The sequence below is a fragment of the Hyaena hyaena genome, unplaced genomic scaffold (genome assembly GCF_003009895.1).
Source record: "Hyaena hyaena isolate Hyena2069 unplaced genomic scaffold, ASM300989v1 scaffold_28, whole genome shotgun sequence".
NCBI classification, from domain to species: domain Eukaryota; kingdom Metazoa; phylum Chordata; class Mammalia; order Carnivora; family Hyaenidae; genus Hyaena; species Hyaena hyaena.
In genome coordinates this window covers 5,992,439-6,010,289 of record NW_024080660.1, presented here as the reverse complement: position 1 = coordinate 6,010,289, position 17,851 = coordinate 5,992,439, and the positions used below count along the sequence as shown (strand labels likewise).

General features: G+C 52.9%; 1 protein-coding gene across 2 annotated transcripts in view; it reads right to left on the bottom strand.

Moving 5' to 3' along the window:
• Window positions 1-17,851, bottom strand: part of RASSF5 (Ras association domain family member 5) — a 64,186-nt gene that overhangs the window by 13,693 nt on the left and 32,642 nt on the right. The window contains exon 1 of one of the 2 annotated variants that reach the window (XM_039227594.1): window positions 13,789-14,274. The exons of the other annotated variant lie outside the window; for it this stretch is intronic. Coding sequence (XP_039083525.1) covers window positions 13,789-13,908 — 120 coding nt within the window. The 5' untranslated portion in view covers window positions 13,909-14,274. Of the gene's footprint in view, window positions 1-13,788; window positions 14,275-17,851 lie in introns of those variants that run through there. 2 annotated transcript variants of the gene reach the window in all.

The following is a 17,851-nucleotide window of genomic DNA, read 5'->3' as shown; positions in this document are numbered from 1 at the left end:
TTCTATATAAAACAAAGGTCTTTACACTCCTGATTTTAAGAGAAGTTAAAACATTTTTATGGCTCCTTAAGTACTGTGGGCCCCTCTGGCACCATAGGCCACCTTGTCTCATGGGTAAGTCAGCAGTAGCTTTTAGCCCGGGTCCCAGGTACGGTGACCTGGAACTGAGAGTTTTCTTGGGACGCAGGACCTTCAGTGCTAGAACAGGGCTGTCCTGGGCAAACCAGCGTATTTGGTTACCCTAGTCCCAGAGAGCCCCTCGCAGGCCGAGACGGACTCCCTCCCTCTCTTCCTCACCACTGTGGGCCCCAGGGACACTGTTTGCTCTTCTGCACATGTCCTTTGCCCCTAGAGGTCTTCTTGACCCCCCCCCCCCCCCCCCGGCCCCCAGCCTGCCTGTGGCCTGGACACAGTGGTCTGGCTGTCTCTGCCCTTCACCACACATCCCTGCAGCTTGATAACAGAATGAATGGAAGCTCCCTGAGGGCAGGACTGCCCTGCTCACTGCTGTAGCTCCCAGAACAGTGCCTGGCAGACAAGAAGGGCTCAGTAGGGGCGCCTGGGTGGCTCAGTCGGTTAAGTGTCCGACTTTCGCTTAGGTCATGATCTCGCAGTTTGTGGGTTCGTGCCCCGCGTCGGGCTCTGTGCTGACTGCCAGCTCAGAGCCTGGAGCCTGTTTCAGAGTCTGTGTCTCCCTCTCTCTCTGACCCTCCCCTACTCACGCTGTCTCTCTCTCTCCTAGNTCAGAGTCTGTGTCTCCCTCTCTCTCTGACCCTCCCCTACTCACGCTGTCTCTCTCTCTCCTAGAAATAAAAATTAAAAAAAAAAAAAAAGGGCTCAGTAAACATTCACCTAATGAACTGAATAAAACGCAAAGAAGTAATAAGACACACAGGTGCACACACACGCATGTGCACACACACATGCACACAAAACCCCCCAAACAAACACAGGATGATTCAAAGCCTCCAGAATTGTATAAGGCTCCTGTATCCTGGTCCATGGCATCTAGTGACGTCTGGGATGATAACTGGGAATCAGAGGAGATCCCCGTAGATGATGCAAGCCCCTTCTGTCTCTGCTCTCCCCGGCCCTGGGCCTTCCTGAAGCCTGCTTTTCAGTTCAGAGGTCTCAAGTATGAGCCCAGGCAGAAGGCGGTGACACCTATTCTACTTCAACAGCCACAGGAATTTTCCCTTGGGGCATTTTCTCATGCCCTCAGGGTTTCTAGGGCATGAAGGTCTTTTTCCAGGTTAGTTTTCCTCATTGGACTTCCACCTAGGTCCCTGTCCCCTCACCCAGCCTCACCTACGTCAGCCTCCTTTCCGTCTCCCTGCCCGTTTAGTTTGGCTCCAAAGCCAGGGATTGTACCTTTTCCATCTCTGCATTCCCAGAGCACCCAGAAGCAGAGCACTGTGGAGTGAGTCTGGGTGATCCAGAGCACTGAGCAGTGAATCAGGGATGATGGTGGGCAGGGACTAGGTGCACCCCACAACCCTGCTCCAGACTCCAGTCTCTCTGGACTCTGCTCTTTCAGAACCAATTTAAATAAGATTCCACTGTAGATCATATGTCTGACAAAGACATTTTCACTACCCAGAAAATATAAAGAACCCCCAACAACATAGAAAAAAATTTTTTTAAATGGACAAAAGACTTTAAGAGATGTTTCTCCAAAGATATACAAATGGCCAATAAGCACATGAAAAGATGTATCAACATCACTAATCATTAGGGAAATGCAAACCAAAACCACAATGAGGTGCCAGCCACACTTATAAGGATGCCCGTTATCAGAAACACAGAAAATATCAAGCGTTGGCAAGATTGTGGAGAAATTGGAAGCCTGTGCATTGCTGGCGGGAATGTAAATGGTGGAGCTGCCTGGAAAACAGCATGGCAATTCCTCAAAAAATTAAACAGAAAGAATCACCATATTATCCAGCAAGGCCACTTTTGGGTGTGCACCTGAAAGTGGTGAGAACAAAGACTTAAACAGGGGTTTGTACACTCGTGTTCACAGCGGCATTATAGACAATAACCAAAAGGTGGAAGCCACCCACGGATGGACAGGTAAATGAACAAAATGCACTATATATACCCAAGGCGCTTATTCATCCATAAAAAAGAAGGAAATTCTGGCACCCGCTACAATGTGGATGAACCCTGAAGACATTATGCTCAGTGAAATAAGCCAGCCACAAAAAGACAAATAGCGTATGATCCTAGTTACATGAGGTCCCCAGAGAAGTCAAATCCACAGAATGGCAGCTGCCAGGGGTCCTGGGGGAGGCAAACGGGGAGTTGCTGGCCCCTGCGGGCAGGGTTTCAGCTGGAGAAGATGGAAAAGGTCTGGGGACGGACAGTGACGATGGCTGCACATTGTGAATGTGCTTCACGCTGTTGAACGGCACGCTTAAAAGTGGTTAAGATGGCAAATTGTATGTCATATATATTTAAAAATATACAATTAAGAAAAAAGAGGATTCTAAGAGCAGAGGAAGCTAGAGGCCTTGTAACCAGCCTGTTTTATCTGGTTCCCATATAGTTGGGAGTGTCCCTTACTATCTATATTCCACGCAAGTGAGGAGTCAATCCCACTTCTGAGCACGTAGGCCCCATCATCCTCCAGGGGCCAGGCTCTTTTCCACTCTCCTGTGTGCACTAAGAAATGGCTGGACACTAGGGCTGATCGAAACAGAGTTGCTCTGCAGCGAGGCGAGGGTCTTAGAGCTTCCCAGATGACTCTCTAGAGAGGGGCTCAGGCACACAGAAGCTCGGACTCAGAGATCTGAAGGACTCTCAAGATGAACTGGCCCAAGCACCCCAATTCTGAAGCAGCCGGAGCTGTTAGGTGATCCAAGTAGTGCGGACTCCCCAGCCTGCCTCAGATGCTCTCCCTCCAACCCATCATGGCTGGCCATGGTCAAGGAGCTATCTCCGGCTGTCCAACTTTACATACCCCTAGGGATGTGTCATCAAGAGGAAGATTTGGGGAAACACGTCTTTCTTTCTGGGTCCTCTTTCTTCTGCAGGCCCCAGAGCCATGGTATACTCCTGACGTCATCAGCTGGGAGCTGGGTACTGACTCGCCTTCAGAGCCGTCCATCCCCATCTCCACACTGTGTCCTCGCTCTCACACATGGACCTCCCTGTACAAGAACACTCTGAAAACGGGGTCCTCAGCTTCGTGGACAATCACATGTGCTCTGAGAGCACAGAGTCAAAGCCAGCAGAATCACTAGGCCATAGGGGGGAGGGGGGGCAGGGTGGTGGCTTTAAGAGCCCAGCTCTTGTGTTTTAATTGGAGGCTCTTTCCGGGGTGGCACAGGACGTGGGCGCCCTCTGCCACTACATGCTGGCTCCAGCTCGCTGGAGCACCTTCAAGTACAGGGCGTTCGGCGGCATAAATGATTCCAATAATTCAGAGGTGGAGAGTGGCATGTGGGAGCCAGCACGCAGCGCCCAGCACGCCTGCACGGCCCTCCCTTACTACCAGGGGTGGGGCGGCCGGGAACTCCGGCATCCAGGACACCAGTGTGCACTGGCCCGAGGGAAGGAGGGCAGTCCTTCTGGGCTTCCTCTAACTGGAGACCCCACCTAGACCCTCAGCTTTGCAAGCTGGGTGGTGCTGGGTGCTGGGGCCTCTTCCCCAGCCCACACATGTCATCTTGTCCCTGTGCTGCCCGCCTGGCTAACCCCACCCCACACCCCTGCTTGGGGACTACTTTGTGATCCTGAAATGTGTCTTAGGTGATTATTAAGTAACTCTGAGTCTTCTCAAGTGTGTGTTCTCTCGCTGTGTCATGAAGCCTCAGGGACAAGGACATTTGGTTTCCTCCCCTTCCTAAATGGCCTAGCAAAGAGCATCATCGTCAGAAGCTCCAAGATGGGTGCTACCAACATGGGTTGCATTCGTAGGCACCTCTGGGCCTCACTGCAGGGGCTTCAAGAGGAGCAGTATAGCTAGCGGCTAGGAGTTCTGGCGTTAGACTTGGGCCTCCATCCTGGATCTGCCCCTTACTACTGCATGACCCTCTTTGGTGCCTCAGTTTCCCCACTGTTAGATGGAAAGCATGGCTGGTTGTTGTGAGGGTCAAATGAGCCTGCACACGTAAAGCACCTAGCACAGCACCTGCTACCACATCAGGGCCCAATAATTCATTGTTGTTGTTATACAGTCTAGCCGTTTCCCAGGAGACCCCCACCCACAGCTCCCACCCTTTCTCTGTTCTGTGAATAGAGCTTTATACCTCCACACACCCCAGTCATGAACCCCACATCCCCATGTCAGAACTCATCACCCATCTTCACGTCTCGAGACGACCTTTATTATCCCAAGCTGGGGAGTTCTCCCTGGGTTCCCACAACCAAATGTTGGGCCCTCCTTTAGTACATATTCTCCACTGGAGGGGCAAGTCACCCACTGTACAGAAGGAAAAAGTGAGGCCTCGAGTGGTGAGCATGCTTCCTGAGGTCATACACAGTGAAGGCATGCGGCTTGGGTTGCCCGGCCCAGCACTTAGCTCACTTAAACCAACCTGCCCACGTCACCTGAGCCAACAGAGGATGCTCAAACTACCAGGACTGCCAAACCAGGGTCTCCACTTGCTTAGAATTAAACTGGGAAATGAGAAGTGTGTTGGTTTCTCCCCTTGAACCTGCCTCTCTCCATAGCTGAAAGGCAGATGGAAGAAACCCATCACAGAAGGCTCTCCCGCCTCCTCACATGGGCCCCTGGGCACCAACCCTCCCCCTCCCAAGCCCCACTTGAGGAAGGACCATCCCAACTCCTGCCAGCAGGTGCCAGGGCCCAGTTGCTTAGTGACCCGGCCCTGCCTGCCCTCATCCTCCAGGGCAAACAGCTGAGCAATCACAGATGGGATGGAGGGGGCCGCTCTGTGTTTGGAAAGTTGTCCTTGCATTTTCTGCTCACTCAGTGAGATTTTTCTTTTGAGAGTTACCGGAAAAACCCATTGATTCCACATCTAGAATCTTAGCAAGCTTCCCTTTAAAACAGTCTGGGAGATCAGCTTTCACACACTGTGCCATAAAGCGTTTGTGCATGGGCTCTCCGCGGAGCTCCTGCTGACTCCTTAGGGCCTTCTCATTTAGCAGGAAGATCCAAGCCCACTCTTCCTTACCAAACACGCATAAAGCACCTACCATGTGCCGAGGACACAATGATGACCCAGATGTGGTCCCTTGTCCAGAAAATTACAGCCCATCAAAATGAGGGATAGGAAAGATATGCTGGTGTTTGGGGAGCACAGAGCAGTGAGCACAACGGGAAACAACCCCTAGACACCCTAGATCCACCGGCTTCCTTCCACATTCTCCTCATGAGCCCACACTTTTCCTTGTGCATGAATGCAGAGAGTAGCCACGCCTACTGCCTCTCCACGTGTTCCGGCCAACGGAGGACCTGCCTCACGCTCCCCACTGCAAAGCCAGTGCCCTGTGGACCCAGCTCCTGCCTGTCATCCTCATCACGGTGCGGGGGGCTATTCGGCACCACTTTTCACACTGGTGGATAGCCAGGCAGTGAGAAAGACACTGAGGGGCTCACAAATTGGAGGCTGATGCAATGGTGACAGCTGACTATGATGAGCCAGATTTCCCAAGACCAGAGCAGGAAGAACTGACCTGGATTTCAGGGCACTAGAAATGAGAGCCCCACTTCCTCCAGTGGGTCACCAGAGTTTGAGATGGGTAATTGGAGGTCATTTGGAGCTTTTCAAGCTCGACTCTTACCCAAGGTGCCAAATGTGTCATGGAAAGAGCATCGATCATGGAGTTGGACAGATGAGGGGTGGGGGCCTCCCCCTTGGCTAACGCTCTTTCACATGCAACCTCATTGAAGGGGCCAATATTTTGGCTTAACAACAACTGAAATTCCACCTGTGTGGTCTGTCAGGACCAGGTGGCGCTGGGCTGCTGTCCTCCCTACGCTCGCAGTGCCCCACGGAGCAGGGAAGGGACCCAAGCAGCTGAAGTCACACTGTGTGGACAAGGAAGGGTTGAAAACTGAATTGGGGGAGGATGGAGGGAATGAATACAGCTTCCCCTCCCCTGCCTGTGCTGGATTCCCTGCAGGCCTGCTTGGAAACAGGGAAGTGGCTGCAATGACTCCCGGAAGTCTCCTCTTGCTGGAGTCTACGCCTTTCAGAGGTTAAGTTAATCTCCCACGCTCCTGGCCCTCCCAGTGGCTGCCGCAGCCACAGCCGCAGCTCCATCACTGCCGGTCTGCCCCCAGCCTGCCTTCAGCCCCTCTGATAGGCTATTCGCGCTTGAACCCCTCGATCCTGGGAGCCGGCCCCTCCACCTCCCTGTCTCGAAGCTGTCTCGAAGCCACGTGTCTGCAGGGCAGACACAGAGTGTCTTCCACCTGGATGCCCCTCTGCCCAGCGGCCCCCATCCAGATACTTCATGGATGAGGAGGGGAGGAACTAGAGCCTGTTACACAACACTGCCAGGGGCTATACGGCCCATAAGTGCAGCGGAGACTGAGTTTTATCTGTCCTTGTCCACCTCACCCCCGGTGCTCAGTGCTGTAAGAAAGTTAAGAACAATGGTTTGATTGAGGCCAGGCATTGCAGGGTCTGGGAGGCTAAGGAAAGAACAGGAGCCAAGTGAGGGCTTCACTCTGGCAGCAAGGAGGCTCGGAAGGCTTTGTGATGCCAGATGCTGGGCCCCTGGCAGTCGTATTCGGGGCGTACAAAAAGGGGAAGAAACAGGATGGAAAGCAGTTGGGTGACTTCCTGGAGGATATAGGTGAGAAGTGATGGATGCCTAACACAGGGCAGGGGACAGAAAGGAGACTCCTGGCATCTGCAACATGGGAGGCAGAACCCGCAGAGACAAAGTGGACAAAAGGGAGGAGGGGGAGGGAAGAGGGGGAGACCCCTGGGGTTTCAAAGGAAGGTGAGTGGGGGGGTGGGGTAGAGACACCGAGAGAAATCAGTTATGAGCAGAACCATGAGTTGCTTCTGGATATATTAAATTTTAGCTGTCCAAGGGGTATGAGAGACCTCTGAAAGGCTACAGAAAATTTGGTTCTAGAGTCAGGAAGGGAGGTAGGATGGAGGACATAGGCTGGAGAGTATTCAGCTAAGCTGGGGTGGCGTGGGAAACGAGAAGAGAAGAGGGATCGGGACAGCATGGGGGACAGAAGCCACAGGCCCAATGATTCACAGCTTTCTGTCACTACAGCTCCCTTTGTCCTCCTGGCCCTGAAATTCAATGCTCCTGATTCGTGTCAAAGTTATCTGGTCCTCTTTCCCCAGGGAATACATGCCAGGCCAGGCCTGGGTCCCCACGCTCTTTGATGGGTAGACTGAGCCATCTAGAAGAGGAAACTGAAGCCCTGAGTGAGGACAGCTCTGGGTCCTCCGTACAGAAGGATCCCAAAGTCAGAAAGTACACAGGTGTGGGTTACCTGGTGAGTCGAGAGTGGAAGGGAGAAGGGAACCCAGGCTCCTGAGCACCCAGACTGAGCCCAGTGGGGCCACCCTTTCAAGCTCATGGCTGAGAAGCTGGATCCAGAGTCCAACCTGAACTAAAACCTGGAATTCAGGCTTTGATTCTAGTGTGCAATCTTTCCTCCTTTTTCCTCAAACTGCCTGGATGGATGGATAGGTGTGGCATGGGCCCCAAATTTTAACAGAATTGCCCTATAGGGAAAAGTCAGCTGAGGCAGGACAAATGGTCTAAACTTGTGAAGAAGGAAGTATGGGAGGGAGGGGAGGCATCTGGAACACAGAGGTGAGGATGTCTTGAGTCCCAAGTAGTCATAGAGGCGGGGACTCAGGGTCAGTCGTGCAGGCCTTTTTCTGCCCTCACCCCAGGGAAGCCCTTACGGCTTAGTCCTTGGTGGTAGATACCTAAACTCCATGAGAAGGTGGTGAGAAGGGCCTGCTCCCGTGCAAAGAGGCGAGGGGCTCACAGGGAAGAAAATGAGGACGGGCTCTTGCCACAGGAGTTCTTGTGGGAAGGACAATGAAGACCCCTCTGGGGGGATGAAGAGAGTTGGCCACAGCAACTCAGTTGCATCCCACCTGGAGGGGGGATGACCAGCCAGGATGTGGCTCATGGTTCTGTGCTGGTCACGACGGCAAAGGGCTGCCACTCCAACAGCCTTGTTCAGTGGGTCGTGGAGAGAACAACGGGGCCCCAGGGGCCCCGAGTCTTCCGTTCTGTCTCTACTTAGCTGTGTGACCAGGGACAGATCCTCGTACCTTCTGGCTTCAATTTCCAGCCTAGGAACCTCTCTGGACTCTGTGATAAACACCATCTCATATTTCAACTGAGGTTACTAAATATTACTAAATATTTCCTAAATAGGTGATTCCTAGACTATAGTAAATAGGCTAATCGCCCGGAGGAAGGGAGGGTTGAGGGTGGTCCTGCTTCCAAAGATTCACGACCCAGTAAGGCTGAGGTGGGGCCCCTGAATCTCCATTTTCAAAATGTGATCCGAAGGGTGCTCTGAGGTAGGGGGCTGGACCATTTGGGGAGCAGCACTGGGGGCTTCTGATTCTGTGGCTGAACGGTAACGCGCTGAGTAAGGAGGAGCATCTGTCCTCAAGTTGCTGACAGCACAGCGGGGGAAGACAGGAGCTCACTTCATGGTGACAGATGAAGGAAAGGTACAAGACTGGAGACAGTCCCCAAGAAAGTACGAGCAGAACTTCCAAAGGCGGCTGGGCAGAGAAGGTAGTGGGATGGACGCGTGCAGAGACAGCTGAATGCTCACTGCAGTCTCTTCCTCTGCCACCTGGGCTCACAGCTGTACTTCATTTCCCAACCTCCCTCGTGGTCAGGGGCTGCCATGTGACTGAGTTCTGGCCAATGGTGGGTGGGTGTAAGAAACACACCATTTCCCGGCCTGGCCCACAAAAATCTGCCATGTGTCATCCTGAGCCCCCACCTGCCAATGTAACTTGACTTAAAGGCGGGGGAGGGGGGATAAACTGTCCTTATGTTCCATGAGTGAAAAAGAGGGGCTGTTATAACCTTTAGTCCCTCCTGCTGATACGGGAGAGAAGACACAGCAAACCTAGCCAGCACATGGACACAACTCTGCTTTTTAAACCAGTGCTTGGTGCTGCACTGCAGCTGAAGGGGATGTGACTTATGGTCGTAGAAGGCTTTCCATCTTCACGGAGAAGAGCAAAGCTGGGAAGGGCCGGAGAAGGGAATGGGCAACAAACTCCACGGGATGGGTTTCCAACCTACAGCCTAAAAGGAGGGCTATCCTGGGGCTGGGCGGGCATAAAACATCTTTTGAGGTTAGTCTTGGGGCTATTCAGGCTTCTGAGAAGGACCTAAAACAATGGTTCTGAAGATTCGTATTTTATTTCTATTGCTCACATTTGTTTTTTTTTTTTTTAATTTTTTTTAATGTTTATTTATTATTGAGACAGAGAGAGAAACAGAGCATGAAGGGGTGAGGGGCAGAGAGAGAGGGAGACACAGAATCTGAAGCAGGCTCCAGGCTCTGAGCTGTCAGCACAGAGCCCAACACAGGGCTCGAACCCATGAACAATGAGATCATGACCTGAGCCAAAGTCAGATGCTTAACCAACTGAGCCACCCAGGCGCCCCTCTATTGCTCACATTTGGGACGAACTTATTTTTAGTATTCTTTTCTCTTACGCCAAAAAGGGCAGGGGCGGGGGCTGTGTCTGCTGCTGGCAGAACGATGGGTATTTCCCTGACCGGTCATCAGAGCTGGCTGACGTCCCTGGAGGGCCGCTGGCCCTGTCCAGGAAGGGGGTGACTGGCCAGGCAAGAGGAGATGAGGCCGAATGCAGGAAGAGAACCAGAGGTGGCCTCTACTCTGACTTCTGCGACCCCCTCCTCTCTGCATCTGCCTTGAATTTCTCAAGAATCAGTGGTGTCAACCCAGACCGGAGAAAACCTGAGGGTGTGGGTGGAAGGAGATGGGAGTCTGTCTCCCATGGGCTTCAGGACATTTAACCCTAGGCAGAGTCAACCCTCTGTTCTCCATAGCCACAAAGAAAACACACAACAAGCAGGATTGAGGGTAGACACCAAAAAGAACTTTTAAATGATTAAAACTGTGAGATTTTGGAACTGATGGCAGGGGACTCCCTGTCAGTTCCATGTAGAGTCAATGTGCCCTTGGCCAGTGTGCCTTATGGGATGGAGCCTGAGGTTGTTTGGGTCTTTCTCTTTTGTAGAAGGCTCTGAGAGGACATTCACTGTCCTGGGTCATTCACTGAGCAAGGAGGATCAAGAAAAGCACTTGACAAGGAGTCTAAGAAGGGTGTTAGTCATGATTCTACCCGATCACATATGTGGCCTAATGAAGTCCTCCCATCTCTCTGGGCCTCAGTTTCTCCATCTGTAAAGTGAGACACCAGACCAGACGGATCCCTTTCAGTTCTGACATTCTGCAAGGAACAGGCTCCGTGTGTTCTCAGAGGAGCCACCCCAATGTCTGGGGGGCCCCAGACTCCTGGGGTCCTGGAGCCTGTTGAACACACAAGGAGAGCTCGCAGGCCAAACCCTAAGCTGTGGCCGCCTGTGGGCGTTTGGGGACCTGATGAGGTGGAAGCTGGCCCCACTTCCAGGGTCAGATCCCACACAGGAATAAAGAAGCAGATGGCAGGGATGGCCAGAGGGCTTGGCTTCACCGTCACCAGCCCTGCCAACTGCCACATGCTGTCTTTTGTAGAACGAATGCAGAAAAGTCTCTGGGTCAGGAGGCAAGAGATGTAGGTTCTAACCCTGGGTCTGTCGAAACCTTATTGTGTGACCTTGGACAGGCACCCCACCCCTCTAGGCTGCAGAATGTTAGACTGGGGTGGCAGGGTGCACCTTGCCAGGCACACAGGTGGGTTCTCCCTGAAGCCACCAGAAGCCCCATCTGGACACAGAAAACCCAGAGAAATGCAATCTAACTGTGCTCAGGCAAGGGGGAGAGTCCCCGGACGGCACCGCCTCAGCCTCCTGAAGCTGCCCGGGGTCCCAGCCTCTCACAGAGGAGGCAAAGCTCCCCAGGCAGCTGCCACCCTCTGCAAGGACCCAGGGCTTGGTCCCCTTTCTCAGCTGCTGTCTCTCGACCTTCAGGTGCCTCCTTTCTGTGAAAGGGGAGGCTTTTCTTACTCCCCAACCTCCCACCAAAGGGGCTGGAGAAGGGGACTCCTTGGAGGCTGGGCTAGTGACCACTCCCAGGAGGTGGCACCAGGAAGAGCAGCGAGGCTTCCCCGCGGCTTGGTCCCAGCCAGGCGCAGGCCAGCAGCAGATAACAGGTTGTTCTGACAAGGCTATTTATAGCTGCTGTCTTGGCGCTGCCGGAATGGGGGCCCTAGTCTCTCAGTGACCACCGGGAAACACACATACACACAGGCCTTTCCTTGGAGACAGGAAAGAGGAATTCCCTTAGGCGCTCAGAAGTGATCTCTGAATCAGGAAAAAAGTATCACCGTTAGGAGTTAGAATGAGGTCTCTTTGAATCCTCTTTCCAAGAAGCGGCTGTAAGGCTGAAGACCGAACTGAAAATGTGATTAAAGGCGGAACAACACTTTGAAGGCTGAAAGAAGGAAACATTTGGATGAAGCTTCCCCAGCTCCTGAGTCAGTCACACACCCCTTGACAGATGGCTCCCTCTTCAGCCGGTGGGGGCCATCCCCAGGTCTCGCCGCCGGGCAGAGGGTGCCCTGTCCCTGCCCAGAGGGGACTGCACTGGAAGCAAGTCTAGGCTGAAGAGCCCAGATCTCCTCCACCACCCCTTCCTTTTATAAGCATTTCTCCTTACCACCCTGTGCGGGGCTCAGCCCAGGAGTTTCTTAGAATGGAATCCTGCCCCCCCCCCCACTGAGGGCTTCTGTGGGCAAAATGAGGCAGGGAGATCTGCAGAGGCCTCATGATAGGGAAGAGATTCAAGAACTTGACAAAGTAAAGAAAGAGCTGATGTGGGCGCCAAACCGAAGTATTTTCAGGAGTGATGCTAGGAAGGAGTGGTGGGAGGCAGGGATGAGGACAGAAGGCTTTTGGACCAACGAACAAGTCACCCACCATCCCCAACCCCACCCCAGCATGTTTCCGTGTAAGACACTTCTATCTCTCCCAAGAAATACCAGAAACCCCAGCTTTGCGGTGTCTCTTCCTCCCCCCAATCATGCAAAAAGCCCACCTTCTGGGGCCAAGGGCTTACAGCCAGGCTGGCAGTAAGCGCAGCAGCTACACTCTGTTTTAACAACAGGAACCATTTCCTTCCCAGGCAGCAACACAACTCTCGAGAGCAATGGTTTTACCTCAGTTGCATATCAGAGTTACCTGGGGAGACTTTCAAAATCCTGAGCCAATTAAGTCAGGCTGTACCCCAAGCCAATTAAGTCAGACTCTCTAGTTGTGGGCAGGTACCCACATTTTCTAAAGCTCCCGAGGTAATTCCAGTGTGTGGCTAAGGATGAGAGCCACCGGTCTAAAAGACCCTGGACAGCTGGAGTACCTTTGGGGCGGGAGTTGGGGGGCAGTCCACACACTGAGCCAAGAACCCCGAAGAGAGAGCAGGACACCTCCCATCTGCAGCCACGCTGTTCTGCATGAGCCTTATCTACAGCTCTAGCTGCTTCTGACCCCGGCCCCCAGAATGGCCCTGCTCTCCAGCCTCATAAGGGGGTGCCCTAGAAAGCAGGTGCTGGTTCCAGGGGCCTGTTCTAGCTGATTCCTTCGAACACTAAAATCAAACCCTTTCCTTTGGTTCTTGCCTATCCTCTCACAACTGAAAGGTCCAGAACATTTGTGAGATATCAGAACCCAGCAAATGCAGGACCTACGGGCAAGATGAATTATTCACAAAGGAGGCCCCAGAGTCAGGCCTGGGGAAGTTTTTTGTTCATCTACCCATGTAGGGCTGCTAAATTAATAATGAGCCTGCACACACCTGTGCAGTTGAATAGTTCCCTTCTGTCTACGTACAGTCCCTTTTAGGTAACCTCTCCAAGGGCCTGGTTTGGAACCCTCTCATCTAAATAACATAACAAATAAGCAGAGCTCCGCCACCACCCCCACCAACTATGTGGCAGATAAGTGATCTGTGGCAACTGGGAGGGTGTGGCCAGGGGACTCAGGAGTGCTGGGTGTCCAGAGTTGCAGCAGGAAGCACCTAAGACCCCATTAGGGAACACATACAACCCCCTTTAGGTTACCCCAAGCAAGCCAGTAAGTTAACACAGTTGTAGGACGATGTCGTAGAAGAGAAATTATAGTTTGCTTCTAAAAACACGCTGTGCTTCTGCGAAGTTGCTCAAACTGTGTCTTAAGATGGTTTCTGACCACTCACAATACGGAAGTTTCAACCTATGAATGTTTATCCCACCGGGTGCCATCCACTTTCCATCTAGAGCCTCAAAGCTCGGGTTTAGGGGGCGAAAGCGAGGAAAAAAACAAGAAGAGAGAGAGAGAGAGAGAGCAGTTGCCCTGCCACCCTCTCAGGCACAGGTGAGCACGCCGCCAGACCCTGAGCCAGGCGCTGTCCCCGAGTCATAGAGAGCCATTTTGAAAAGGTCCAGGGACAGGAAATACTGAAAAGGGCAGTAAAAAGAGAACAGTGTTTGCTGGTGACCCCCAAAAAGCTCCAGATCCAACCCTGGGTCAGCTGGGCCAACACGTTCAAGAGGGTCCCCAGGGCAACTGGCCACCGGCAGTGATAACACATGGCTTTGCCCTGCTGGCCAGGATGCAGGCTTCCCTTCCAGACCCGAGGTTATCCCCCCACCCCCAGTGAACGGCGCTTGCGTTCGATCACTAGGTTACCTTCGGAGTGTGTTTGCTCTGCACATTTCTGAAGAAGGTGGTCTTGGCAGTGAAGAAGCAATCCTCCAGTTCCTCCTCCAGGCTGCAGTACCCACTACTCATGCTGCTGTCCACCGTCATCTAGCCCGGAGCCCCTCGAGGCAGTGGGCGCGTGTGACCGGCCGGGCTCACGCAGCGGCCGAGGCTGGCTGGCTGGCTGGGGGGGGCTGGGGGTGGTCCCCGCTCCGGGGCCCCGCGGGCTCCCAGCCCCGCTGGGGGGCGGGGTACGGTCACCGGGCCAGGCGCAGCCGGCGCCGGCCGCCTGCGCTCTCAGCCTGGGCCGGAGCGGCTGGGGTGGTGGCGTAACCTGCGCGCTTCCCCGCGCGCCTGTCGCGCCGCAGGCTCCGGGGTGGGACGTGGGCGCCCGCCGGCTCACTCGGCATCTGCGGTTTCTTCCCCTCCGCCCCGCGCGCAGAGCGCCATCTCGACACCTCCTCCCCCTGCCCGCGCCTTTCCTGCCCCTCGCCCTGCGCGCAGAGGAGTCGCAAGCCACTTCCTCTCGCAAGGTTCCCCAAAGCCCTGCTCTGCTGTGGCGGCGCCCTTCCCCCGCCTGGCCCCGGCCCGCCCCGCACCTTCCGCCTCCCTGGGTGGCACTGGATCCCGATGACAGGTGGATCTGGGGCACCGAGGTCAGGTCAGGGATGCGGGGAAGGAACAGACCAGGACGCACCCGAGGGAGAAAATTCCCTATGTCTTTTCTTCATCCTTCAGGAAACAGCTCATTCTCATCACCCATGATGGCTCATGTTCACGGAGTAGAATGTGCTATAAGGTCGCCAGCGTCTCTCCTCCCTTCCCCCCATCCACCTCCTCATCCCACTCTCACACCCCCCATTCACTGGGTGAAGCAACCGAGTCAATCAGGGTGGTTAGAGAAGTAACCGGAGACGAAGAAAATCAATATCTGCTCTGTCTGGAGAAGCAGCAATATTTTAACTTGGAAATGCCAGAAGAAACTGCAGGGGCCCCACAAGCATATGCAAATCATATGCAAAGTTATGGCAACCTGGAGAGCAAGCCTCCCCTTCCACCCACACAGGCAGAACCTGGCCCTCAGAAAGACTCAGGATATCAAAGGAGCCTGCAGACACCACCCAGGTTATTTGCGCATTTTCCTGACACTCTGGCCAGTTCTTGTCATTCCCATCAAAGATGGCTCATGTTGGAGTGCCTGGTGGGCTCGGTCGGTTAAACGTCAGACTTCAGGTCATGATCTCATGGTTCCTGAGTGCCAGCCCTGCGTCTGACAGTGTGGAGCCTGCTTAGGATTCTCTCTCTCTCCCTTTCTCTCTGCCCCCCCCTTTCTCTCTCTGTCTCTGTTTCTCTCTCAAATAATAAACTTTGAAAATATATATATTAAAAAAAAAAGATGGCCTGTGTACATTTCCCCATCAGACTGGATGAAGAAACATCTTCCTTGACTAGGGCTTAACCCTCAGAGCAATTAGGGCAATGCCCCCATCACATCCCAGACCATGTTTGTACAGCAATAGCAGTTAGAGGTACCATTGCTTGAATAATTCCTACATGTGCCAAGCCATTTACATGCAGTCTGCCATTTAACCTGCCCAACAGCCTTGAGGTAGAGATTATTATTCCCACTTTATGGATTAGGAAACTGAGGTTCAGAGTCATACAAATAGGATATTTGTGATTCTCAGACCCAGGCCTGTGCACCTCTAAGGCTCGTGCTCTTAGCCACTGTGATCCAGTCTCTCAGCAGAAATGGGACTGTTCTGGTGTGCATTCTGCCATCTTTCCGTATAGCGTGGCCTGGAGTCCCAGGAAAGGAAAACAAAGCCTTCAGAGCCTGGAATGCTGGGGGCACCGTGCTTGTAGAGTCTGATGGCCTGGGGACCCCGGAGCACCGTGGAGAGTGGCTGAGAGGAGTTAAGAGGACCCTCTCCAGGGAGGCTCACCTGGCTCTCCCTGCTTCTGAAACAGCCAGTCCCAGGGAAGCACAAGCCGGCTGGAGGGATAGACTCGGCCCCCAGATACCAAGCTGCCAATTCCTTTTTAAGCTCTCGTTATTTTTATGAGGAACCCTCGCCCTCCTCCACCTTAGCCAAATCTGTCAGTGCTCGGGAGGGTTTCAAACTGCAGCCCAATTTGGCTCCATCCTCCCACACGGTCTTTTTCCCAGAAGCCTGTGAGTGCTTGGCAGGTACAAACTTGGGACTGCTGAGAGCTGGCACCCCAGCCGGCTGGCCGCCCTGGGTTCAGGAGAAGGGTCAATACCAGGAGCTGGGAGACAAGCGCAAGCAAGCAGCTGGGGCTGGGGGCTGGAGTGAGCTACGAGGTGTTTTGGGGGAGGAGCTCACATTTACCGGGGTTGAAGGTAGGTTCTGGCATTGTCTGGAACAATCTTTTCTTCAACTGAGTATTTTATTTTTATTTTTTTACTGTACTTGTTTTTGGGAGAGCATGAGTTGGGGAGAGGCAGAGAGAGAAGGGGACGGAAGATCCAAAGCAGACTCAGCACTGACTGCAGTGAGCCTGATACAGGTCTTAAGATCACAAACCACGAGATCACAACCTGAGCCAAACGACTGAGCCACCCAGGTGCCCCTTCAACTGAGTCTTTTAGAGGCTTTTTATTTGTATTTTTTTAGAAGGAGGATTCCCCAGAGACAGTGGTTCAGGCAAAGGAATCTGTATTGGCCTCATCGGTACCTCCAAGTCCAATGTCAGAATGAGGAATGCTGTAGAGAGGGGGGCTCTGCATGATCCTTGGGCCATCAAGAGCCTACCTGCTTTGTCCAGTCAGCAAAGAAACACACTTTTCTTTATAAAAGGAAACTTTTTGCTCCGTGGGAATTCAATACTTAAGAAAAACAAGCCCCAGGTTCTTTGGGGCCACACTGTCCTTGGAGTCCTGCAAGGATCTCTGGAAAGCAACTGCAATGCCACACATTCAAAATGCACAATCTTAAGATACAGCTAGTTACAGCCTCTTTAAATGTCAAGCCAAAGTACCCCGGGAGTCAGCATGAGTCTCTCCTTGTGAGCAACACACTAGCTGCCAGACCTGCTTAGGGAAAAGTCCTAAGTGACACTGTTGTTCTCTCTGGGTGCTGCTCCATGCTGTTCCAGATATTAAGAAAAACTGGTGTCTGAATAAGGCTTCTCAAAGCCTTTTTACCATTCATTCCTTAGGCGGCTCTAGAATCTTGAAAGCAGGTATTTTACCCATTTTATAGACAGGAAAGTGAGGGAAGTAACATGTTCCATCACAGCTCATACTCTCAAACACAGAGACTATGTTGTTGACGACCCTGGGACTAGAAGAAATCTGCGAAGGTCAAATAGAATAAGTTGGCCAGGCTCCAGGAGGAAAAATCCAGACTGAAGCTCCAGGGACCCAAGGAAAGGAAGATTGGATTCCTTTCAGTGTCTACTGGCCCTGTCAGTACCTCTTCCCTATGAAGGGTCAACAGCAGTGACAACCTGACCAGAGGAGGAGCAGGGGGCAGAGGAATGGAAGAGCCTGGGCAATAGCCTTTTTAGCCTCTGGGGGTGAACACACAAAGGACAGGAACTGGCTATTCTTGTCTCTGGATCCAGGAAGAGGGGTCTGGACGTTAGACTGCAGGCTCTAGAGCCTTAAATCCGGGACATCGTGCTGGGGTTCAGAAAGACCAAACTGAAATGGTGAAATGAGTGGCTTTCCTGTCTCAAAGTGTCAGATGATGAAAGGCACTATTTTAAACTTTCTTCCTTTCTCAGATATGCGCCTGGCATATGCCCAGATCCCCTCATTGGATCCACTGTGTGGCTCTGTGTTCCAGAAAAGCTGTATCACAAGACTGGAAGTCAGGAGCTGCTATTCTACCCCAGCTCAACTCCAGCCTCATATGACGTCTGGAGCAGCTTTGGACCTCAGGATTCCTCCTCTGTCCAACTGAAGGGTGTTGGGGTAGAGATCAGATTTGGGGCCTTATGACCTGCCGACATATTCAGAGGCTGAAGACCAGGGTCAGGTGCCTGCCACCCGACCCCTGAAACAGATTTTGAAATTATTATT